Raw genomic sequence first — 26,697 nt, 5'->3', positions numbered from 1 at the left:
AAATCTGATCCGCTAAGATGTTTTGAAATGACTTTATCCAAGAAAGGGAACTATGGAGAGACTACCTGGAATTCTTATGGCTTATCTCAGGCTCAAGTGCTACTCTCATTATATCTTGAGAAGACTAAGATACATGAATAAAAAAGGAAAAGGAGATGCAACTAGATGTAATTGCTCTTAAAGAGAGTATCAGAAAATATAAGCTGATGGAGTTATTATTAGCTCAGAAACAGTCATTAGGTCCTAAATAAATCTAACAAGATAAAAAAGTGTAGATTTCAGTGCTGGCTGAAATTACTCCTTCAAAAGGGATCTAGGTATAGAAAACTATTAAGGTGCAGCATCTCAAAATCAGGGTGGAGAGAGAGACAGAGAAAGGGAGGGAGGGAGGGAGAGCATGAGGGAAATCATAGCATGAGCAAATAGGAACTTCTTCCTTAAAGATGGGGACAGATACACAAGCTAGTTACAGAAACACTTAATGGGGTTGAGAGGAAGACCAGAAAGATTATTGTAAAGTACTCAAAGCATCACTAGGAGTTTCCAGATAACAGCTTATTGTATGTCATATCTCTGCTATGTGGAGGTTTAAGTACTCCCTGTGTCCCGAGAAAATATGTCTGAAATATTTATAAATCAGGGACCTAAGCACAGCAGAGATAAGATGTATTAATGTGGAACTAGGAAGAAAAATGATGCATTGGGTCTAGGTTTAGGTTGGATGCTGGTCTGTTGAGAGAACACCTTCTGTGTGGGATTATCCAACTCTGGATGGGCACTTTTGAAGAGTGAGGGCTTTGGCATAACCAGAACCCACTGATTTTATGTCTTAATTACTAGCCACGAAATAAAATCTAGAGAAATAGGGTAGTAAAACAAGTGTCCAGTAGCAGAAAGAGCTGCTACTCAAGTCCTAGACTATTCAACAGTCAAGAAAAGACAGTATCTTAAGGAAGCCCATGGCTGAATTATTGACTGGTATTTATTAGGCCTGAGGTGGATGACCAACCATCCTGGTTTTTCTGGTTTTAGCATTGAAAATCCTGTATTCACAATAGCAAAGACTTGGAATCAACCCAAATGTCCATCTGTGACAGACTGGATTAAGAAAATGTGGCACATATACACCATGGAATACTATGCAGCCATAAAAAAGGATGAGTTTGTGTCCTTTGTAGGGACATGGATGCAGCTGGAAACCATCATTCTTAGCAAACTATCACAAGAACAGAAAACCAAACACCGCATGTTCTCACTCATAGGTGGGAACTGAACAATGAGATCACTTGGACTCGGGAAGGGGAACATCACACACTGGGGCCTATCATGGGGAGGGGGGAGGGGGGAGGGGGATTGCATTGGGGAGTTATACATGATATAAATGATGAATTGATGGGTGCTGACGAGTTGATGGGTGCAGCACACCAACATGGCACAAGTATACATATGTAACAAACCTGCACGTTATGCACATGTACCCTAGAACTTGAAGTATAACAAAAATAAAAAATAAAATAAAAAAATAAAAAAAAAGAAAATCCTGTATTCAAGGTAAACAGGATAGTTGGTCACCCTATTAATAGGGGTCCGAGTTTCCAAAGTGTCAACAGCATTTTCAGTTCAGGAATCTGGTGATGGTCATTCTCTAGTGGGAACAAATGCAGAGATAGAGAGAAATTTCTCTAGGAAGCAGGTTTCTTGGGTTGAAGAGATTATTTAACAAGATGCAGTGGTAGCAGCTACATAGGTAACAGGACTGAAAAATGCTGCTTGCTGCCATCCCAACACATCAGAGCGCTTTAGTCTTGGAAGCTACAACACAACAGGCATATCACTGGGGTACACTGGGATGCCAGAACTTTGGGCTCAATCAGTGTGTTGAACTGTATAGGAAAATTTGAGCAGGCTGGATGGGAATTAAAAATCCCTTCAACAAGGCCTAATGACTGAGGTGGCATCATTGCAAATTTCTACACTTTGCAGAAAGAAAAGAAAGTTTCTGATATCTCTCTCTCAGAGCACTGGGTGAAGATATAAGTGCACGATTGGATTTACTCCCAAAAGTTATTAAATGCAGAGTACTTAAATAGAAGAGATAATGTTATAAAGATTCACGTACCCATTACTCACTTTAACAATAATCAACTCAGGGTCAATATTGATTCCTCTATATAAACCAAGGGGGAAGCTATAATTTTTGTATACCATCTGTGAGTGGGTGGGTTAGTCTCCCTAATTCTGGTATTCGAATCAAGCGACCCATTTGCTAAATGATATAGCCACATTTGCCAATATGAATTTTATCAGTAATATTGTGATTTTGATCTCTTATTACCTTATTCTTTTTTTTTTTTTTTCTTTTTATTGAGACAGTCTTGCTCTGTTGCCCAGGCTGGAGTGCAATGGTGTGATCTTGGCTCACTGCAACCTCCACCTCCCCAGTTCAAGCGGTTCTCCTCCCTCAGTCTCCCAAATAGCTGGGATCACAAGAGCCCGCCACCATGCCTGGCTAATTTTCGTATTTTTAGTAAAGATGGGGTTTCGCTATGTTGGCCAGGCTGGTCTCGAACTCCTGACCTCAGGTGATCTGCCTGCCTCGGCCTCTCAAAGTGCTGGGATTACAGGTGTGAGTCACTGTGCCTGGCCTCTTATTACCTTATTCTTTTACTTTATTTCTCAGTTGGTTGAGAACTAGAACAAGAAATTGGGGTATTATTTATCAGTGCCCTTAAATCCTCCAACAACCACTGAGAATAAATAGGCTTGCTACTTTGATTAGACAAACTTCTGCACCTACCTGGACCACAGATCCTGTAAGAGTGGACTATACCTACCATTTTCATCTCATTCCATTACCCTTGGGCAATAGCTTATTAGATCTGACCCAAGGCTACCAGTTAGGTGTTCCCTGTCTTTATTGATCAAGGAATTAAACTATGAGGCCAGGTATGGTGGCTCACACCTGTAATCTCAACACTTTGGGAGGCTGAGGCAGGTGGATCACCTGAGGTCAGGAGTTTGAGTCCGGCCTGGCCAACATGGTGAAAATTTCTTTCTTTTTAAAAATAATTTGCTTTTTTCTCACTTTATTTCTTCTTTTGTCTTTAGAGGCAGGGTCTCACTCTGCCACTTAAGCGAGAGTGTAGTGGCGTGATCATGCCTCACTGCAGCCTTGACCTCCCAGTCTCAGGGCATCCTCCCCCTCATTCTCCCAAGTAGCTGGAACTACAGGTTCATGCCAGTACACCCAGCTAACTTTTAAAATTTTCTGTAGAGATGAGGTCTGGCTACGTTGCCTAGGCTGGTCTTGAACTCCTGGGTTCAAGCGATCCTCCTGCCTTGGCCTCCCAAACTATTGCGATTACAGGCATGAGCCACCATGCCCAGCCAGGGATTTATTTCTGTGCAGCTCTTACACAGCAAGACAGGGGAAGGTTAGAATAATACTTTTAAGTTTTATGGCTTGCTTTGCGGGAGAGAGGTTCTGGTTTCTATAACCCACCTTGGGGAAGAAGGATTATAATTTTTTGTTTTGTTCTGTTTTTTTGAGACGGAGTCTTTCTCTGTCTCCCAGGCTGGAGTGCAGTGGCACTATCTTGGCTCACTACAACCTCTGCCTCCTGGGTTTCAAGTGATTCTCCTGCCTCAGCCTCCCAAGTAGCTGGGATTACAGATGCCTGCCACACCTGGCTGAATTTTGTACTTTTAGTAGAGATGGGGTTTCACCATGTTGGCCAGCCTGGTCTCAAACTCCTGACCTCAGGTGATCCGCCCGCCTCGGCCTCCCAAAGTGCTGGGATTACAGGCATGAGCCATCATGCCTGGCTATTTTTTTTTTTTTTTTTTTTTCTGAGATGGAGTCTTACTCTGTCGCCCAGGCTGGAGTGCAATGGCACAATCTCGGCTCACTGCAACCTCCGCCTCCTGGGTTCAAGTGATTCTCTTACCTCAGCCTCCCAAGTAGCTGGAATGACAGGCATGCACCACCACACCTGGCTAATATTTGTATTTTTAGTAGAAATAGGTTTCACCATGTTGGCCAGGCTGGTCTCAAACTCCTGACCTCAGGTGATCTGCCCACCTCAGCCTCCCAAAGTGCTGGGATCACAGGCATGAGCCACCACACCAGGCTGGGATTATAGTTTTAATGGTTTTCCTTGGGGGAGAATGAGGGGCGAGTGATGGGGGCAGGAGAAGGCCAGAGAGAAACTTTGCTTATGAGGCCTTCACTTGGGGTACCATTTTCTGAGCCCCAATGCATTCATATTATATATCCCATGACCAACCCTCAAAACCTTCAGAGTACATTTCTTTATGAAAATTCATAAAGGAGCTGTGCTTGACACTAGATTCATGAAGAACTGAGGCAGCAAGAAAGGATGTGGAAATGCTGAGAAGGTGTGTGTTGTGAGTATAGCAGAGTGTGTGGAACTTTGGACTCGAAGCACAGTGGCTCATGCCTGCAATCCCAGCACTTTGGGAGGCTGAGGTGGAAGGATGGCTGGAGCCCAGGAGTTCGAGACCAGCCTGGGCAACATAGCAAGAGCCTGTCTATATATAAATATATATACACATATATATTTATAGACATAATATATAAATTATATATATTTGGTACATATATTTGGGTTAGAACTAATTTTAACCAAATGATATTTGATCACTTTGAATGTCCAGCCTCCCCCAATTCTTCTTTTAGAGAGCAGCATGTTCTAATTTATGAGGAGATGTAAGAGCATCTTATGGCCCCTTGAGAATTTGTCATCTCTGCAGTGCTATCTCCTCACCATGGATGTTTTCTCTCCACTCTCAGTGTGGCCTGTCACCATCAGGAGCTCCATGTTATTGAAATCGCCTTTGCAAAAATCATAACTTAGGAAATTAGGTCAGTGAAAGAGATCAGACCTAAGTGACCCCATCTTTCTTTTAACCTGTAAACTGTCTTTGTTCATTCCTGGGTGTAGGCTGAACTAGCCGTGGGAAGGAATTTAGCATATAAACTCTGGAACAAAATGGATAATAGTCCTTCCCAAAAAACCCCTTCATGCCAGGGGACCAGTCTGCCTTTGTAGGCCTAACAAATTAGCTAACCTAAGATCAGTGCTTGAGACATTTTGCAGACCCTGCATGCTGATAGAGCAGATGACACCACCCAGACTGATAATCTGGCTCAGGCAGTTCTGTGATCCCACCCGGAAGTCAGCAAGAAGAACTCACTTCGACCCCCTATGCTTTTATCTTCAACCTGCCAAATTATCCTTAAAAACTCTGATCCCCTAATGCCTGGGGAGACTGATATGAATAATAATAAAATTCTGGTCTCCCGCACAACTGGTTCTGTGTGAATTACTTTTTCGCCATTGCAATTTCCCTGTCTTGATAAATCAGCTCTGTCTAGGCAGCGGGCACAGTGAACACACTGGGTGGTTACATTATCACCCGCTTGATGTCTCTCTCCAGTAAATCAGAGGTGATGGTTGGGGCAAGTCTTTCTTTCTCTTTTCCTCTACAGTTCTCTCTTTCCAGTCTTTTCGAAATTACTAACAGCCTAAGTGGTTCTATGCAGGTTTCTTCGCTAAAGAGGCAATTTCTGAAGAGTGATTCTACGTCAAAGAGGAAAGAATAAAACACTCCTTAGACTTTCTCTTTACTTCTCAAAGAGATGTTATCTGCAGGTCCAGATCCTTCACAAGCTCTCTGGCCTTTAGATGCACAACTTTTCCTTCTCCATGGGCATCCTTTTAAAATTTTATTTATTAGGAACTCCATCCATTTGCTTGGGAAAACCCCACACCTATCCACAAGGAGGGATCTCACTTCTTGTCTCTTTCTTTCTCTCCAAATTTACCGTCCTTACCTTACCAAGTGATCTGAGTGTGCAAATTAGAGGTAGGGTCCCCAGGACTTTAACCAGATAAAAATGATGCCTACTTTTATCCAAGCCTTGCAAAATTCTGTGTATAGAAGTGGGCTGGGGGTGGGGAAGGAAGAAAAGACTCCAAGATTGCAGTTTGTTGTGGATTTAGATCTTCCTGGCTGAATTTCCTTTTCAATATTCCTACATGTGTTAGGAGGAACTATGTCAGTTCATTTGATTAATAGAATTGTTATATTAGCTCATGCACTGCTCCCAGGAACAAACATTAATTTTTAAAGAGTACAATCTAGACTCTTATTGAAAAAGGATATATTTCCTCAATTAGAAGGTATCTTACCTTTTCCCCAGAGTTAGTAGGCCCCATTATTGTTCAGAAAAGAGGTCTGGTTTCTTTCCTGCTTTGCCTGGGAAGCTATTGAAATAATGAATAAGCTGTATTATCCTTTATTGGATCCTCCCTTTTGTTAATTCAGGAAGGACTCCAGACTCAATAAATTGTTTCAACAGTCTACTTTGGGAGCTGGGGTGGCTGCCAATTCTCTTACAATAAACCCTCCTTCACTTAAGTTACCTGAGATAATTTCTGTTCTTTGCAACCAACTGATCTCTGTCTAGAAAATAAATGGATTTTGGGAAGTAGGTTTGCAAGCAATAGAGCCTCAAAAGAATGTGGCTACTGTCCTCAGCATTTCGGCATGGTCCAGAGTGGTGAAGATTCTCTCATCCCAGGAAGGCCTAGCTAGCTTGACTAGACTTTTTTTCATTGCAAAAAAGTGTCACCTGACCAAGGTCCATTATGATAGGGGCCTGGGGGAATATAATTAGAAAGTGAGAGAGCTGGTGGCATGACTTCTTATACTGCCATGCCTGGTGGAAGGCTAATTAAAACACTGACACCATTCTAGGCTAATTCATGAAGGGGTTCAGACTCTTTGGGTATGAATGAAAGTTTGAGTCAATTCACTTGGTAAAGAAACTGTAACCAGTGTAGATACTGGTTAAAAGCATAAACAGGCTGGGCGCGGTGGCTCATGCCTGTAATCCCAGCACTTTGGGAGGCTGAGGAGGGTGGATCACCTGAAGTCAGGAGTTCGAGACCAGCCTGGCCAACATGGTGAAACCCTGTCTCTACTAAAAATGCAAAAATTACCCACGCATGGTGGCACACACCTGTAATCCCAGCTACTTGGGAGGCTGAGGTAGGACAATCACTTGAACCTGGGAGGCGGAGGTTACAGTGAGCCCTGATTGTGCCACTGCACTCCAGCTGGGAGACACAGTGAGACTCCATCTCAGCAAAAAAAAAAAAAAAAAAAAAAAAAAAGCATAAACATGAAATGGATTAAAAGAGAAAGACAGGCAAGGTGAGGTGGCTTACGCCTGTAGTCCCAGAACTTTGGGAGGCAGAAGCAGGAAGGTCGCTTGAGCCCAGGGCAACATGGAGAGGCCACATCTCTACAAAAAAAATTTAAAAGTTAGTTGGGCATAGTGGCACATGCCTGTGATTCTAGTTACTTGGAAGGGTGAGGCAGGAGAATCACTTGAACCCAGATGGTTGAGGCTGCAGTGAGGCATGGTAGCACCATTGCACTCCCATCTGGATTCCAGAGCAAGCAAGACCCTATCACAAATAAAATTAAATAAAATATGGACAAAATAAAGACAAGCTTTACTTTTTAGACTTAAACATCAATTTCTTATCCAATTGACATTGGATTTTTATTTGACTTTAAATTTAGCTTTAAATTTTTTCTATCTATCTATCTATCTATCTATCTATCTATCTATCTATCTCATTGCAAGTATGATTCATTTCTTATTGGTGCTTTACCTTTCTTAGCAAAACAAACATTATTTTTTCTTAAATCAGTAAATTTGTATTGGACCCTTTTATGTTCTAGGCTTTTCTGTGCTAGACACGTTATTAAAACTGAGAACTAAAATATCTCTGGGAACCAGTCATAGTTAGGCACAAGGTTACATTTACTTTTCATGCAAATTTGCATGCTCCACACTGAACATACTCATCTTTCTCATTATTCTTACATCCCTTTTCCAGGGTGAGGTAGGCTGCAGTGAACATCTTGAGCATTTTCACCGTATAGACAGAAAGGAATCTTCTTACTCTGTTAGACACAATTTTCATTATACTTTCTCAAAAATGATAAAATCTGTAACAATATTGTTCCTGTAATCAAGGTAATCTACATTAAAAGGTATATACACCATGGAATACTATGCAGCCATAAAAAAGAACAAGATGATGTCCTTTGCAGGGACATGGATAGAACTGGAGGCCATTATCCTTTCGCATCCTAAGGATATAAAAAACCAAATACTGCATGTTCTAAGTGGGTGCTAAATGATAAGAACACATGAACACATAGAGGGGAACAGCAGACACTGGGGCCTTTCAGAGAGTGGAAGGTGGGAGAAGGGAGAAGATTAGGAAAAATAACTAATGGTTACTAGGCTTAATACCTGGGTAATGAAATAATTTGTACAACAAACCCCCTAGACACAAATTTACCTTTGTAACAAACCTGCACTTGTATCCTTGAACTTAAAATAAAAGTCAAAAAAAGCATATATTTTTGAAAGTCCTGATCCAGGTCCTAAAGCATGGGGCTGTTTCAGAAACTAGTCTTCTATATCCTTTTGTATCTACTTTAAATGGTCCAAATGCTGATGGAAGAGATCACTTCTCCATTAATTGCCCTGTAATTTTATTTATATTGATCTTTTCTTGTCAAGACATGGCTTTTCGGCTAAATGAAAGATTTCCTTATTTCTTTCTTCTCATCTCTCAGAGAAGCCTGTGTATTTACACTTGGCAACTTGGAAGTTTGGGAAGGAGTTTGGGGACCACACGCACCCTGTGGGATTGTACTGAGGAGAGGGATGCATCCAATATGGTAGCCACTTGCCACATATGTCTGCTGAGCACTTGAAATATGGATAATGTAGCTGAGGATTAAGTTTTACATTTTATTTAATTCTAATTAATGAAAATTTAAAACTAAACAGCCACATGTGGCTAGTGGCTATCATATTGGACAGTGTAGGGCTGGAGAAACCCTTAGACAAATTTAGGAAAATGGCTTTTGGGTCACACTGCTTGTTTCAGGTGGCTGGATTGTGTTTTTCAATGTGATAATATATTAGCTTGCACTTTGTTGTGGATTTAGATCTTCCTGGCTGAATTTCCTTTTCAATATTCCTACATTTGTTAGCAGGAATTATGTCAGTTCATTTGATTAATAGACTTGTTATATTATCTCATGCATTGCTCCCAGGAACAAACATTAATTTTGAGAGTACAATCTAAAAGCATGCTTGGGCTGGGTGCGGTGGCTCACCCCTGTAATCCCAGCACTTTGGGAGGCCAAGGTGGGAGGATTGCTTGAGCCCAGGAGTTAGAGACCAGACTGGGCAACATAGTAAGACCCTGTCTGTACGAAAAACTGAAAAATTAGCCAGGCGTGGTGGCATGTGCCTGTAGTCCTAGCTGCTTGGGAGACTGAGGTGGGAGGACCACTTGAGCCTGGGAGGTTGAGGCTGCAGTGAGCTGTGATTGCACCACTGCACTCCAGTTGAGCAACAGGGCAAGACCCTGTTGCAAAACAAAACCAACCAAACAACCAAAGCATATATCTGCATGCTTGTCTGAGGGACTGCGGATGAGTGGGTGGGTAGACAGTTTACCCCTCTTGAACTTACACTCTCCTCTTGAGCATCAGTGGTGGGAGTTCCACAAAGGTACTGCAGCTGGGCTGAGGCTAGATGAAGACACCATCTTAGTACAAGGCTGTGGGGTATCCTGACCAGATGGGGACAATTTGGGGAAATATTTTCAGCCGCTACTCAAAGAATGGCAGCAATACCCCGCTCTGCAAGTCTCTCTCCTCTTTGAGGTCCCATTTTTCTGCTACATAGTCATAAGACCTATTTATGCTCTGGTAGCATTTTTCGAAGTTCTCTCTTACCCACCATCTCTTTGGGGAGGAATGAGGTAGGCCTGAAGATCAGAGAGGATAAATGAAGTGGCTAAGGTTACCCAACAAGTAAATGGTGAGTGGCAGAAACAGGATTCACAGCCAGTTCTCTGCGTGTGTTCAGGACTTGTTGCTCCTTATCGAATCCATCCTAGTTCCTCTTTGCTGCCAGTCATGCATGATCATTGAAAACACTCAGCATTCAGAAAACATTAAAAAATTACTTTTAAAAATTTCATTTCACTCTTGTAAGGGCATAATGCTTACTCTAAACCAGGATAAAAAATAACACAGTTCAAGAAAGAAAGAATAGATGGGAAAGAAAAACATATTGCTAATTCATTGAGGGACATCAGTGTGATCAATGTCACTATTAACTTATTGTTTATCAGTTTTATAAAAGCAGCAAGGTTTAAATTAAGTGAATTATCCAGAGGGTATACAACCATGGAGGGTACAGCCAGGATTTGAACATAGGGGTGCTGATAGAAGCCCTGGTATCCTACAGAACCTGGAGGGACAGAAAGCTTACCCCTCTGCTATTCTGCCCCTTCCCCAAGGTTGTGGTGGGCATCAAAACAGACCAAGTACCTACAAGTCAGCTCCTACTGGACCCTCAAATTCACGCAGTGCCTCTTTTCAGCTCACCTTCTGTTTCACTTTTCTCCTTAATTCTCCTTTTGTTTTTCTACAGTGTCTGCTTAGGTCATGGGTTGGACTGACAGGTAAAATACAGGATGCCCCATTAAAATTAAATTTAACATGAATAACGAATAGCATTTCTAGTATATTGCATGGGACACACTAATACTAGAAAAGGTTTTCGTTGTTTATCTCACACTAAAATTTAACTGGATGCCTTATATTTTTATTTGTTAAATCTGGTACCTCTAGTCACCTGCAAATCCCCTGTCGTCAGCATTAGTGTGGTCAAGGTCCCAGGCTTCTTCTAGTTGAGGAGCTGAGTAGCATCTAGTCATTCAGTCCAGACATAGGACACAATACATGTTTAGCTTCAACTTCGTGCAAAATACTCTATTGGCCCTCTGGAGGGATGAAACTGTAACTTGTTTGGCCCCTCCTGTCCTCCATTTCTTCCTATGGGAAATGGAGATGAAGTTTAATTTGGACCAGGCTCAAACCCTGATGCTGCCACTTAAGAGTTATGGTCTTTGTGCACATTCCTCTTCCTTTCTGATCCTCCTGATTCCTTCACTGGGTAGCAAGTGAAAGAAATAAATTCAAAGAGTATGTGAAGCTATATGCAAATAGTTATGTGGCAGTGAATGTTTTCTTTTCAACAATTCCAAATTCACTGGATTCAAATTGCTTCTCTAGCTGCTATGATATTTTCGGTAACATGGTTTGTTTGCCTAAGGAGCAGATGCCAGGGTTGGATCCCAGCCCTGCTGTTTATCAGTAGTGTGATCTTGGCAAGTAATCTAATCTCTTTGTTTCCCCATCTCCTCACTGTGAAATGGGATAGTAATATTGCCTACCTCAGATGGTCACTGTGAGGATTAATTTAATTAATACACATGAAAGGCTTACAACTGCCTAGCAAAAATCAATTCTATTAGAAATCACTAGAGCAGCTACCCTCCAGGGCCAGCGTGGGAAGGAGGTGGAAGGCAGTAGATTTTTTAAATAGAGCTCAGGAATTAGCAAATATCTCCAGGATTATTTATTTATTTATTATTGACAGGGTCCTGCTTTGTCACCCAGGCTAGAGTGCAGTGGCGTGATCTTGGCTCACTCTTGGCTGTTCTCCTGGAGAAGTAGAGCAGCCTCTACCTGTTCTGGAGACCTTTAGACTTTCAAAGGCAATAGAATTGGTAGGGTCCAAACTTAGATTTCTAAGGAACAAAGGGAGACCTAGGTAATACCTGGGTTATAAGTCGAAAAAACAGAAAATTATACTAATATTTTATATATATATATAATTATATTATATATATATATAATTTTCTATACATATATAGAATTATATATAGAGAGTCAATTTTCATTATCTGATGTAGTTATAATCTATAAAATTGCTGAGAACACCAAATTAGTGACCACTGAACCATTTCTTTTGGGGAAAATGCGGAGTTAGGTTCCTGTAAGCCATAGTCATAACAGTTTCATCAACCAATCAATACATAACCTTGTTTTATGTGTGTTTCTGTTTAAAAACACCTTATTTAATATATATTGTTGGTTTTTAACATTGAACTCCGAGCTGACAGCATTATAGCTCAGGTCTGCACAAAGCCTACCTAACCCATGTATTTTCTTTGTTAAGACACACCACAGCCTGTGCTCAGGCGCAACAGACAGTACTTCAACACTACTCTTGGGGGCCACTGTAAACAGTGAAATTACCAACAAAGAGCACAAAAATTGAAAACATAGCACTACATAGATCGTGGAAAAAAAAAGTATTAATATTTACCGTACCAGTGCTGAAACAAGAAGGGAGAGCGCTGCCTTACTGGACGTCATTTGGGAATGTTCCCTGTTGAGCAACTCATATTTTTGTCCTCTTTGTGTATGACACAAAAAATGACCACAAAAACTCCTGAGTGTTGATTTTGGGGTTACAAATACATTTTTGTAAGTAGGCAAATTTGCAAATACTGAATCCATGAATAATGAGGATTGACTGCATATATAAAAAGGTGGAATCAGCAAATAGGTGGCACAGAGGAGGGTGAAAGGATCTAGAGGTCCAGAAAGCTGGGCTGGATGGTGAGGGGAGTGACTGCAGGGTCACGTTTTATCTCCTCCCCCACCTTCAAGAACTGATTAGCAACTGGTTCAAGCTCTGTGATGTGAGTTGGTGACTCTAGACCAGAGAGCACTTTCTCAGTGCCCAGCTGCCTGAGGCAGCAATGTGCTCAGTTTGATGGAACACTATCTCTTTTTTCTAAATAAATTTAGAGGCTTGGGACATTAATTCCACCTTTTCCTTTTTTTCTTTTCTTTTCTGTTTTTTTTTTTGAGATGGTGTCTTGCTTTGTTGCCCAGGCTGGAGTGCAATGGTATGATCTCTGCTTACTGCAACCTCTGTCTCCTGGGTTCAGGTGATTCTCCCACCTCAGCCTCCTGAGGAGCTGGGATTACAGGCACTTGCTATCATGCCCAGCTAACTTTTGTGTTTTTTATAGAGACGGGGTTTCACCATGTTGACCAGGTTGGTCTTGAATTCCTGACCTTAGGTGATCCACCTTCCTTGGCTTCCCGAAGTGCTGGGATTATAGGCATGAGACACTGTGCCGGCTTCCACCTTTTATATCTATGTGGGATTGGGCTCCTCCTCTGTCACTCTACTATCTACACGGGAGTCAATTTTTACCAAAATAAAAAAATACAAACATCAGTCAAATAAGGGAACCTTAGGCCCAGATTCCTGCAGAGATTAACTCTTGATTTTCTCTCTCATCCCATATCCCACATAATTCAATTTTAATTAGTTTAAATTTAAATTTAAAAATGGATACTTGATTCAGTTATTGGAAACTTTTAAGTATATTGGAACAACTTGGGTGTGTGAATCTACTTTTTCAACTATAAATTTTATGAAGTTGTTAAGCAAACTAAATAAGGCCTGAGAAGGACTCTGTACTTCTATATTTGAGTCTTTGTAGATGAACTGTAACCTAGCTTAATAGTCAGATAAAATTGAAAACGTAACTTAGTGGTGTGCATCTGTAACAATAGCTGAGTGTTGGCTAATCGCAGGGGCCATACTTCAACCACTCATAGACTACTGAATGTTCAAACGGCATTAAAATAAGGCAAATGTCGAGCTGTAACCAATCTCACTGGTTCTGTACCTCACTTCTGATTCCTGTACGTCACTTTACCCTTTTTGTGTATAAGTTTTTTTCTGACCATGAGGCACCCCTAGAGTCTCCGTGAATCTGCTGTGATTCTGGCACCTGCCTAATTCGCGAATCGTTCATTGCTCAATTAAACTCCTTTAAACTTAATTTGGCTGAAGTTTTTCTTTTATCAAAGTCTAAACAGAGAGCCGTCATTTCTAATGAATATTGAATATGCAAATTAAGATGTTCTATAAATATAAAATATACATCAGACTTCAGAGACCTAAAAGAATGTAAAATGTGTAATTAATACTTAAAAATATGATTACATGTTAAAATGGCAGTATGATGGATATATTGAGTTAAATAAAATATTTTTTAAAAGTTAATTTCATTAAATTTTTTTTTTAATATGGCTACTGGAAAATTTTAAATTACATACATTATATTTATAGTGAATAGTACTGAACTAGGATCTTATTTGCCCCTGCTCACATTGTTTATGATTATGGCACCAGGCAGTAGAAACACAGGTGTCTACTCATGAGTCATGGACCTGACTTGCTGAGATTCCACAGGCCTTCTCCAATGCTCTTAGCCACTGAATATGACCAGTCGTTTTCCTGGATCCCATTTGTTGTTCTAACCTTGCAAAGATCCAAGCTTCCTTTTTTTTGGTAGGTCCTCCAGGCTTCACCAGGTAGTCCTCTAATCTGATTTCCTGAGGAAACTTCAAATCCCAACAAGTTCAAGAGTAATTTCTATTTTTCCTTTGAGGATTCACTTTTCAACCTTTGAAAGTACAGTACAATTCGAACACCATGATTTTCTGTCTCCTAAATTTTCCAATTATAGATGGAGCTGTATAAGTATATGGCTGCCTCAATATCTTTTATAAGTTTTCATGTGGAAGTATATATGAGTAATTTTCTTTCTTTCTTTTCTTTTTCTTCTCTTTTCTGTCTCTCTCTCTTTCCTCTCCTTGCTCACCTCCCTCCCTCCCTTCCTTCCTTCCTTCTCTTTCTTTCTTCGTTCTCTAAATCATCTTCAGCCCACATCAATTACTTGGTTTCAGCTACTTACAGCACTCCTCCTCCTACATTAGCTTCCCAACCAAATCAATCTCTGACAGATCTATGTGGTTGGAGACCTGACTCCAAGGTCAGTTCTTCCCTTCTAGTCTCTTGCCAGGTCCAGGCACTACAGCAGTCTTCTGCATTCTTTACGGGCAGGAATGCCTTGCTTACTGCTCTTTAGCCCATTCATTATGTGACTTAAATGCCACTTGGTGACAAAAAGAGTATCTTAAACCCTAATCCTATCTATGACAATTAATATTTCCTTCATCCAAATCCACACAATAAAAAGGAGTCATGATTAAGCTGCAGTTCCTATAGACAGGCAAGTTGAATAGCAGGCAGTATATTGATTTTGCACAGTATACTATCTCTGGGGGACTCAATGGATTATTGTGATATGATCACACTTAACCAGATGGGGGTCTCAATGCCAAAAAGATGAAGTACCATTCTTAAGAACAAGTCTACTAGTCTCAGGAATCATTCTCACCTTTCAATTAAGTGAGTAAGCTTTCAGACCTATTAAAACATTTTAACTCTTTCTTCTCTACTGCCCTCCCTGGCTGGCTTAGTAAATGGATTGTTGTACATATGGTCCGGTTCTGAGCAGTTTTCTGTCCTGCTTCTAAAATCCACTGAATCCAAATAAGATGAGAAATATTCGGTAGGGTAAATTGTGTTGTGCGATAGTGCTAAACCATGTCAATTGCCCTAAAGTGGCATGGGGTGGAAGAGACAATGCTGTTCTTTGCCCAGGGTAGACTCACTTCTTTCCCTTCCTTTGTTGAACTGATTAGCAACTATCTATTCTTTAGACACTAAACAAATGACAGTTATTCTTCAAACAAAATCTCATAACTACATACCATTTAACTAATGTAGTGCCTAAATCTTATAAAAATTAAATTATTTCCCAGTTGTGGTAGATACTGGATGGCTAAAAATGACTTCTTTTTCCTTGGACTCAGCACCAAATACAAAGGGGGATGTCTGTGCTAAGATAAAAGTAATTGCAGGGCTCTAGTTATATACAATAGTCTACAAGTGACCACCCATCTGGAATTACTGGCCATGGAATTATGGCCAAGTCCCTCCTCAGTGGTTTATTCTCTCTCTCTCAATCCAGGTGGGAGGTAGGGCACATCATCTCCCAATGATCTGCCCTGTCCTTTATCATATGGGTGGTAAAATATATTCCTGGATTAGAGGCTTTAGTTGAGAAGTATCATATTAGCTCAAGGTGGAGGGCTGCAGTCCTTTGATGGTGGCTTCTCAGTGATTTGCCTAAGAAAGCAAACTCAAACCCAGGCAAGGCTTCCCTGCTGGCAGAGCCCATTGAATTCCTCAGATTACAGAAAGAGACTCAATAGAGAATAGAGTCTATTTAGTAGTTCCAGACCTTTTTTTTTTTTTTTTTTTTTTTTGGCGTCTTGGAATGTCCCAGGGCATTTTTGCTGAAGGAGCCCAAATTCCTACATCCTGACAATTGGCTCCTGCAGTAATTACGTACTTCAAAATGTGAACTTTGGCCAACCTAGTTCTCATCTCAGGTGTCTGGTGCTCTGATGCACCCAGTGTGCCTTGGCCAAAACAAACATCCATGACATATTGATGGATTTACTTGCTTTTAAATTGTTTTTTCTATCCCTAATCTTTTTGGTAGGTGTCTATATATGTTCTAGTTTTCTAGGTCTGCCATAACAAGTTACCACAAATTAAGTGGTTTAAAACAACAGAAGTGTATTTTGTCAAAGCCCAAGAAGGCAGAAGTACAAAATCAGTATGGTAGAGCCACTCACTCTGGAAGGTTCTGAGGGAGAATCCACTCTATGCCTCTCTCTTAGTTTCTGATCCTTGGTATTCCTTGGCTTGTGGCTGCCCTCCAATCTCTTCCTTCATTTTCACAGCATTGTCTTTTCTGTGTCTCTGTGGCTTCTCCTCTACTTATAAGTACACCAGGCATTTGATTTAGAATGATATCATCTCAAGATCCTTAACTTAATTATATCTGCAAAGATGTAGTTATATCTGCAAAGGTCATATTCACAGGTACTAGGGGTTAGGGCTTAGACATATCTTTTGGGGGGACACTATTTGTTATTGTTCAAATGGTCCACCAAATTTCATGTGGTGGAAACTTAATCTCCAAATTCATATGTTGATTGGAAGTGGGGCCTTTGGGAGGTACTTGGGATTAGATAAAGTCAACAGGGTGGGGTTCCCAAAATAGGACTGGTGGCTTTATAAGAAGAAGAGGCCTGAGCTGACATGCACACTCCTGTCCTCTCGCCATATGATGCCTTCACTATGCTATGATGAAGCAAAAAGGCTTTCACCAGATGCCAGCACCAAGCTGTCAGACTTCCCAACCTCCAGAACCATGAGCTAAATAAACCTCTGTTCTTTATAAATTACCCAGCCCATGGTATTCAGTTACAGCAATGGAAAATGGACTAAGACACTATTCAACACACTAAAATATGAGATACAAAAATAGTCATTTGAGTGAATAATGTGCCTGATTCTTGCTATAAAAGGCATCCCTAAGCCTACTGGTCATAATATACCATTCCAAGATCTTCCATCCATTTGGATATTTTAATTTCTGGAGTCAGTACAAATTCACTTCCTGATGCCTCAAACTTATAGCTATCATAACTGCCAGTGACACAGAGCTCCCTCATTGTGTGGAATAACCTTACCTCTTCCGTAGACAGGATGTCTATGACAAAGGGTGGAAGGTGGTGCCTATCTACCGAGGCCCACTGACTGTTAAATGAGTGGTTCTATCTGTGCCTCACATTGTTACTTTTGATTTAAAGGTTAGTGCCCGGAGGATACATCAATTTTTCCGGGCAAATGAAAGTGAGGGTCCTGGTCAGGGATGTGTCTTTTATAATGAGCTCACATAGATATCTCTCATCCTTTCTTAGATTTTGATTTTTCTATTTAATAATCAAAGACTGTTAAGTTGTATTGCTATGTGAGACAAAGGGTTCCAACTCACAAAACCACTCAGCGACCTCTGTTGAGTCTCTTCACTAGTACTGTTACTCCCCTCCAGTAATCAGTCAGCAATTGTTTTTCAAAAGCAGTATAATTCTCAGCTGCTAAAAGCATTTCTTAGTCAAACATCCTAAATATTTATGCTATATTTTCCCTTATAGGATCTGCCCCCTTCCCTCCTTGACAAATCATCTTGGTGGAAGAGGTAGAAATCACAGAGACTCCATGGTCTCATTTTTCTTTCTGACTGGTAGGACTCAAAGGCTAGAATTGACCATACTGTGGCTTGTAACTTGCCAGGGTTAGTCACCGAGGCTCCTCTCAATCCTATTGAAAGTATGCAGCCTTTTGGATGACCCAAGATACAGAGTGTGTGAAAATTCCAAGGTGAAGCATTTGCTGACTCTAACACCTCCCTCTTCTTTGTTGCAGTAGGAGGTGTTACACATGTTTCACTACCTGTCATGAGTTTAAGCACTACTATTCTAGGTAATCCCTGTCTGCTGGGTTTCTGGTGGATGCTCTCTGAACCCAGTGGCACAGATTCATCCTCTTGGGTATGATGTTAAGAATGGTAGTGCCTTTGTCACTTTTGTTTTAGGGGATCTTGGCAACTTCATATAGTGGGGCACCTGGCAACTGAAAGAAGAATGAAAACGAAGATGCAGAATGATACCATCTAAGACACTACAATCTGATCTGTCTTTTTCAGAGATTTCCTTAAAGTAAAAGGAGCACCAAGTTGTTCTTGAATAGGTAGAGACAGAGGGCCACCCTTAAGCAGATGTTTGTTAGGCAGATATATTTCAGGCAGCCCCAGGTCTAATGAAAGGTGTAGTGGATTTTTTTCTCCTTAGTACAGCCAACTCTTCCTCATAGTATGCTGTGCTCTGGGGACGGGATGGGCCAGTATATAAATGGAACCCTTGACAAGCAGGATGGGTAATACCTTTTAGTTTTTTAAAGCAGTTGTTAGCTCAACTGCCATAGTATTCCACTAATTGTTGCAAGACTCATTATATCTGGCCAACTACTGGTTTAATTGTCTATGTTCTACTGGGAGTGTTCAGGTTTTATTAACATTTCCTACAGAGAATCTAATACTTTCACATAATTGGAAAAGTCATTTGCAGGGGCGTCCTGGGTAATGAGATACTGTAATACTGATGTTGATTAATCAAAGTTGTTATTAGTTTTCCAGAGCTACTAAAACAAAAAAAGTCACAAACTAGGTGGCTTAAAACAACAGAAATTTGCCAGGTGCGGTGGCTTACACCTGTAATCCTAGCATTTTGGGAGGCCGAGGCAGGTGGATCACTGGAGGTCAGGAGTTTGAGATCAGCCTGGTCAACATGGTGAAACCCCATCTCATCTTTACTACAAATACAAAAACTAGCTGGGTGTGGTAGTGGGCACCTGTAGTCCCAGCTCTTCAGGAGGCTGAGGCAGGAGAATCACTCAAACTCGGGAGGTGGAAGTTGCAGTGAGCCGAGATCATGCCATTGCACTGTAGTCTGAGTGACAAGAGTGAGACTCTGTCTCAAACACCACCACCACCACCACCACCACCACCACCACCACCACCACCACCACCATCAAAAACCCCAGAAACTTATTCTATCATGGTTTTGGAGGGCAGAAGCCTGAAATCAAGGTGTTGGCAGGGGCATGTTCCTTCTGAAGCTCCTAGGGAAGGATCCTCCCTTGCCTCTTTTGGTTTCTGGGACATTCCTTGGTTTGTGGCAGCGTAACTCTGATCTCTGCCTCTGTCGTCACATGGTGTTCTCCCTGTACATCTCTTCCCTCTCTTATAAGGATACCAGTCATATTGGATTAAGGGCCTATTCTACTTCATTATGGCCTCATCTTAATTATATTTGCAAGACTCTATTTCCAAGTAAGGTCATATTCACAGGCACCAGGGGTTAGGACTTAAATATATCTTTTTGGAGACACAAGCAACCTGTGACAATAAGCTTCTGCTTTTCATGTCCATACCATGGGGTATGAGAGAGTAGATGCCACTAGCCACACCCCTAGTTTAGAGAACAGAAGTTTTTTTTTTTTTTTTTTTTTTGAGGCAGCGTTTCACTCTTTTGCCCAGGTTGGAGTGCAATGGTGAAATCTTGGCTCATCACAACCTCTACCTCCTGGTTTCAAGCAATTCTCCCACCTCAGCCTCCCAAGTAGCTGGGATTGCAGGCATGTGCCACCATCTCTGGCTAATTTTGTATTTTTAGTAGAGACGGGGTTTCTCTATGTTGGTCAGGCTGGTCTCAAACTCCTGACCTCAGGTGATCCGCCTGCCCTGGCCTCCCAAAGTGCTGGGATGACAGGTGCGAGCCACTGCACCTGGCTGAGAATAGAAATTTTTAAGACAACTGCCTTAGAGGTGTTAAAAAGATTTTTAATTGGGAGGCCATCAGGCTGAGATGGCTCCACCACATTTGATTCCTACATAAGCAAACCAAAGCCCAATGTAGAAAGTAAAAGAAAACTAGGGACCTCACCAATCAAAAACCACCAGCTAACCTCTAACTAGGGAATTTCCATATTAATGAATCAAATATATTTTCTTTGTCTTACTTCCATGTTCAGCCTATAAAAGCTCACTGCCCACACTGCTGCAGCTAAGCTTTCTGAACCTCTTTTGGCCTTGAGTGCTGCCTAATTTATGAATTGTTCTTAGCTCAAATAAACCCTTTAAAATTTTAAGGTTCCTAAATTTATTTTTGAACAGAGGGCATCATTCTACATCTTTGTTTTCTTCTTTTCTTACCCTTTTTGGAAACTGTAATGCAGCTCTTCCTTTGATACTCTATAATCAAGGTCACTCTACTACAATTTCTATCAATCTCTGCTTTATTGACTCAGGCATTCTTCTAGCTGGCCCCAAGTTATTTTTACTTACCTCATGGGCTTCCATTCTCCACTATCAGCCAGTTCATATGGCTTTTAAACTTGGGGCTTTGGGGAGACCGGTAGAACCATCATTGGTTCTATTGTTAAGTTTAAGATCGTCCTTGTTCCACATATCCAGAGAGGGAGTTAGTGCTACAGGAGATGGGAAAAAATTATTTAGGCAGATAGTGAGGGTAAAAGAGTCCTCAGCAGAATTTCCCTTTTAACAAAAAGCAGCCTCCAAATCATTTATTTTCTAACAAAGAACAGCCTGAAAAATCAAGCTGCAAACATAGATAAGCAAGTTGGAAGCTTGCAGGAGTGAATGCTGGCAGCTGTGTCAATAGAAAAGGGTTTCCTGGGGGCCAGGTATGTTCAATATGGAGGCTCATCTTCCCTTTTCTTTGTTACCACATGCACAGTAAAGAAACAGGCAACATGGCACTGGCCAGGTAGAGAACCCATCTGCAAAATAAAAGATTAGGGTGGGGGTGGTCATCTTTTTGTGCCCTATGCAAATGGCATACCTAGCCCTAACCAGTTTTTCGTGCTCTATGCAAATGGCACACCTGGTCCAACCAATCTTTTGTGCCCTATATAAATGACACACTGCCTCCTTAAAGTCACCTATAAAATCCCTTGCATTCCACTGCAGAACCAGCAACCCATGTCTCTGGGACCCATCTCTGCTGCAGAGAGCTCTTCTTTTTCTTTTGCCTGTTCAACTTCTGCACTGAACCTCACTCTTTGTGTGTCTGTGTCCTAGTCTTCCATAGCTGTGAGACAACAAATCTCAGGTATTTACTCCAGACAACAATGCCACTTCGTTACCAGGTTTAAAAAAAAAATCTATCCACGCTGGGTGTGGTGGCTTACGCCTGTAATCCCAGCACTTTGGGAGGCCAAGATGGGTGGATCACGGGGTCAGGAATTGAAGACGAGCCTGACCAACATGGTGAAATCCCGTTTCTACTAAAAATACAAAAATTAGTTGGGCCTGGTCACACGTGCCTGTAATACCAGCTACTCAGGAGGCTGAGGCAGGGGAATTCCTTGAACCCGGGAGGTGGAGGTTGCAGTGAGCCAAGATCGCACCTTTGTACTCCAGCCTGGGCGACAGACCAAGACTTGGTCTCAAAAAAAAAAAAAAAAAAAAAAAAAAAAAAAAAAAAAAATCAAAACACTATCCAAATGTATCCAAGTATCTATCCAAGTACTGAACTTCCTTAGCCCCACTCATCAAGGCTGGTGATTCTTTCATAGGCTTCCTGTAATTTAATATCCATTCCTAGTAGTACCCAGATTTTTGTACAGATATCCACTTTTCCTCCCATACCAAGCTAATACTCCTGGGAAAGCTGAATCTACTCTACTTCAGAATTGATCTAACTTGTCAAAAGGCAATTATTAGATTTCTTGTCAGTGATTGGTTAGGGAACATATGCCTAAACCCATCAAAGCATGTCATTTTTGTAGCCATAGAATATGGATTTGGAAAAGCCATGTAACCCAATGGAAGGCAAGTGTAAAAATTCTGGGAGGCTTCTGGAAAATAAATGTCCTAAATTTTAAGATGGTACCCTTTTTCTTTTAGCTCTTATGCAGAGTTGTGAGGCCTGGAATGAAGCTGACACCTGTGTGTATGTGGGCACATACACAGGGGTAGGGGGTGTGTGGGGGACATAGGGGAGTGTGAGAGGTGTGGGATGGGGCTCATAGTTGAGCAGTTGAGAGAACTGCAGAGAACCAGATTTGGAGCTGTGAATGACTCACACTTAATCACCACTCTACCAATGGTCTTTTTCAATTATGTTTGAATTGAGTTTCCTGTTACTAAGTACTGTTTGAATTGAGTTTTTGTTCCCTCAGTCTGAAAGCATTTTAACTGGTACATCCCTGATGGATCTCTCTGGGTAAATGTAGTTTCACTGGAAGAGATGGTGATTGGTGATTCCCACCAGATTCCCAAGAGAGTTTATTTTCTCTTGTATTAAGCCGGGTGGGGGTGGGGGAGTGCACTTAGGCTTACGGCCTGGTAGAAGCCAGCCATCAACTTAGCATCACCAGATTTCTGGCATTAGCTGCCCACTGTCTGTGGCACTTTAGGCCCATGTAACTATTTCCAGAGTGACACAAGTTTCTTCCACAGTTGTTATCAAGTGGCCCTCACAGGTTCAGTGAGAAGAGGAAGAGGGAGAGAGATCATTAGGATTAATGGATTACTTGCATTTGTGAGACGGTTTGCCAAGTATTGCTACAAACAAGGCATGGGATTTTCTTTTCTTTTTTCTTTCTTTCTTTCTTTTTTTTTTTGAGATGGAGTCTTCCTCTGTTCTCCAGGCTGTAGTGCAGTGGAGCGATCTCGGCTCACTGCAACCTCTGCCTCCCAGGTTCAAATGATTCTCCTGCCTCAGTCCTCCTGAGTAGCTGGGATTACAGGCGTGTATCACAACGCTCTGCTAATTTCTGTATTTTTAGTAGAGACGTGGTTTTGCCATGTTGCCTAGGCTGGTCTCGAACTCTTTGCCTCACGTGATCCTCACCCCTCGCCCTCCCAAAGTGCTGGGATTACAGGCGTGAGCCAGGCGTCCGGCTAAGGCATGGGATTTTTCGAACTGCTGACATTAGAAATTCACAATCCACATCATTAACTGGATCCTCCATGCCCACTCTCTCCCTCTCTGCAGCAGCAATTTATCTTTACTCTCCGCAGTTCCACAGAACACAAGAAACAAACCGAAAAAAAAAAAAAAAAGAAAGAAAGAAAGTCAGGCAGGAGCCCAAGTAACCTCTATCAAAGCAAAGACCAGTGCCTACTGTAACCCTTTTAAGAGTTTTAAAATAAGAGATGAAGAGGTGTCCTGCTTATCCCCCAAGTTTGGGTGCTGGAGCGAGGGGCGGCTGAGATGTAAAGAAAGAGAGGGCAGAGAGCTAGAGAAAAGAAACAGGATAATTCTACCCAAGAGGACGAAATAGAGAAGCAGGAAACGAAGCCTGCGGCTAAACCCTGGTGATGACTATTAGGGAAACACCAGAGGATGCCCCGCCCGCCAGCCCACAATGAGCAGCCTGTCCAGTCACAAAGCGGGGCCTCGGGCCTTGACAGTTTGCGATCTGTAAGCAGAATGTTCCAGGGCCTCCCTGTCGTCTGTGTCCAGCCTGGGGGCCACGAAAATACAATCTTCAGCGGTGTGGGAGGCCGAAAGTGGACGGCGACGGAGGCCCCTCTTGCCGTGCCAACATAGTTTCTGCGCCCACTAAGATGCATGAAATAAAAATTTCCGTAACTCGCCCTTGGCAATGGAGAGACCAGAAACAGGCACACCAGGGAACTAGAGCGGAGGAGGGTAACTCAAACTCACAGTGAGAGGGTTTGCAGGGGGCCGATTTGGGGCCAACATGCTTCCCAGTACGTCCCCGGGGCGGGGCAGCGGAAGGCGAAACGCTTTCAAGAGACCCTGCTGCCAACATCCCCACGCCCTCGCGTCCTCCCGCCGCCCCAGAAGGTCAACTCCGCCTGCCTGAGTCACAGCTGGAGCTGGGGAGGAGCCAGGGAAAGGCAGCCCCAGACTGTAGTGCAGCCAGCGGTTGCAGGCAGACGGAGCTGAGCGGTCAGGGATCATGAGGGAGAGTGCGTTGGAGCCGGGGCCTGTGCCCGAGGCGCCGGCTGGGGGTCCCGTGCACGCCGTGACGGTGGTGACCCTGCTGGAGAAGCTGGCCTCCATGCTGGAGACGCTGCGGGAGCGGCAGGGAGGCCTGGCTCGAAGGCAGGGAGGCCTGGCAGGGTCCGTGCGCCGCATCCAGAGCGGCCTGGGCGCTCTGAGTCGCAGCCACGACACCACCAGCAACACTTTGGCGCAGCTGCTGGCCAAGGCGGAGCGCGTAAGCTCGCACGCCAACAACGCCCAAGAGCGCGCGGTGCGCCGCGCAGCCCAGGTGCAGCGGCTGGAGGCCAACCACGGGCTGCTGGTGGCGCGCGGGAAGCTCCACGTTCTGCTCTTCAAGGTCAGTGACCTCAAATGGTCCCCAGTCCAGGGTCTTTGGGCCACCAGCTGGGGGCTCTCCGTTTCCATCCACCTACCACACCCACATTCCTGACCCCTCCCGCCGTCTGTTGCTGTAGAACAGACTCACAGAGCCGCACCCACTTCCCAAGACCCTGCCCCATCCCTCCCTCTCACGCCTGAGTCACGCCTGAGCCCCGCCTGGCCAATCCAAGCCCGCCCAGCTCTAGCTCAGGCCACGTCCGCAGAATTTGGTGTAAGTCCCAGTCAATCCCTAAAATGACGGTGGTTGAAAGGGCATTCCGTGACTGTGGGCACCATCCTCCTCTCGCCCCTCACTGGGCCTCACCTGCTTTACAAAGTTTTGCAGTTCGCACGCAGCTTTCCCTCTCCTTACCTTCCCACGCCTGCCTTAACCCCCCCCAGACTCTGGCTGCGGAGTTAAAAGGTTTCCCTTGTGTAATTAAGGCGTGAGTTTGGGGCTGCTGGGGGTAAGGAGCTGCCAGGATCAGTGCTGTGTCCGTCATATGCAGGAGGAGGGTGAAGTCCCAGCCAGCGCTTTCCAGAAGGCACCAGAGCCCCTGGGCCCGGAGGACCAGTCCGAGCTGGGCCCAGAGCAGCTGGAGGCCGAAGTTGGAGAGAGCTCGGACGAGGAGCCGGTGGAGTCCAGGGCCCAGCGGCTGCGGCGCACCGGATTGCAGAAGGTACAGAGCCTCCGAAGGGCCCTTTCGGGCCGGAAAGGCCCTGCAGCGCCACCGCCCACCCCGGTCAAGCCGCCTCGCCTTCGGCCTGGCCGGAGCGCTGAAGCCCAGCCGGAAGCCCAGCCTGAGCTGGAGCCCACGCTAGAGCTGGAGCCAGAGCCTCCGCAGGACACCGAGGAAGATCCCAGGAGACCTGGGGCTGCCAAAGAAGTTCCGCTCCAAATAGAGAATGCAGCCTGAGGGCTGGTGTTGTCTGCCTCCCCTGTGCTTGTGCCTTGTCCTAAAATAAATCCTTTCAGAGTGTAGCACTCACGCCCTAATAAGGAGCGAATCCTGCATCCACCAAGGCGGCCACTCTGGCCCTCCCTTCCTTAAGCCCAGTCCTGTGTCCTCTGAAAGAGGTGCAGCCACTCACACCTGCTTGCCCTCACCATCAATAAAAGTAATTTCACCCAAACCAGACTCCGTGAGAAGGGATGGGGAAGCGGTTGGATGTGGGAAGGCAGTTACAAGGAATAAGACAAATGTTGGAACCTGGAATCATTGTACGATTTCTCCAGTTTCCACGGAGTCCTGGGTTCTAGACTCCAGTGACATATAGAAATATCCTTCTAAACACTTTCCTCATGGGAACACACAGTTGCAATTTTTTTTTAAAGCATCGAGTACAGTCCTTGCTGTAGTTGCTTACTAAGTGTCAACTAATGGTTTTCCTCTTAGTCTTTTCTTCCTTTAGCACCTCCTAAAAGTTGGGTTTTCCAGTATTCCTTTCTTGGCCCTCTTTTTACTCTGGGTACTTTTCGGCTGACATTCATGTCTAGGCCTCCCCTACCAGCTACATACACCCCATACCCCTGTCTTGAGCTGCAGTTGAAAAGTACTTCAAAAGTAGCAAGTATCTTTTACCTTTTAAATTCCATTTCATTCAATAGCCATTTATTGAACACCTACTATGTGGCAGGCCCTACTAGGTATGGTTCAGAATATTTCCCCCTCTTGTGTTTTCTTTACCAATGAATGGTACCATCATCCACAGAGAAACTTGGGAGTCCTTGTTGGCTCAAGGACTTTCTCTCATCCCCCTCCCACATAGAAACAGCTATTCTATTGATTTTACCTCTGCAGTCTGTCCACTTTTCTAATACAGCGGCTGCCTTATTTCAGGACTTTCACTTGACCAGTGTTTGAACTGCCAATCTCATCACATCATTGTCTTGATTCAAATATTTCAGTGTTTCCCCATTATCTTCAGAATAAAGACCCTTTGTGATCTGGTCCCTGCCTATTTTTATAGCCTCATCTCTCACCACTTCCCCTCATG

At 43.2% G+C, this 26,697-nt stretch overlaps 1 protein-coding gene across 1 annotated transcript; it reads left to right on the top strand.

The window, feature by feature from the left end:
- Positions 1 to 24,121: 24,121 nt before the first annotated feature.
- On the top strand, positions 24,122 to 25,830 carry CAVIN3 (caveolae associated protein 3). The gene is made up of 2 exons (XM_010383513.2): positions 24,122 to 24,676; positions 25,209 to 25,830. The coding sequence occupies exons 1-2, from the start codon at positions 24,293 to 24,295 to the stop codon at positions 25,614 to 25,616; spliced, it is 792 nt and encodes a 263-aa protein (XP_010381815.2). The 5' UTR covers positions 24,122 to 24,292; the 3' UTR covers positions 25,617 to 25,830.
- Positions 25,831 to 26,697: the final 867 nt, after the last annotated feature.

This window comes from Rhinopithecus roxellana, chromosome 15, assembly GCF_007565055.1.
Source record: "Rhinopithecus roxellana isolate Shanxi Qingling chromosome 15, ASM756505v1, whole genome shotgun sequence".
Taxonomy (NCBI): Eukaryota; Metazoa; Chordata; class Mammalia; order Primates; family Cercopithecidae; genus Rhinopithecus; species Rhinopithecus roxellana.
This window is presented reverse-complemented; position numbering and strand designations above follow the sequence as displayed.

What these genes read in the sequence shown, in the direction of transcription:
- CAVIN3 (XM_010383513.2), top strand. Translation starts at nt 24,293, where the DNA reads ATGAGGGAGAGTGCGTTGGAGCCGGGGCCTGTGCCCGAGGCGCCGGCT. An exon ending in TCCACGTTCTGCTCTTCAAG is followed by an intron (nt 24,677 to 25,208) that starts GTCAGTGACCTC and finishes CGTCATATGCAG; the next exon opens with GAGGAGGGTGAAGTCCCAGC.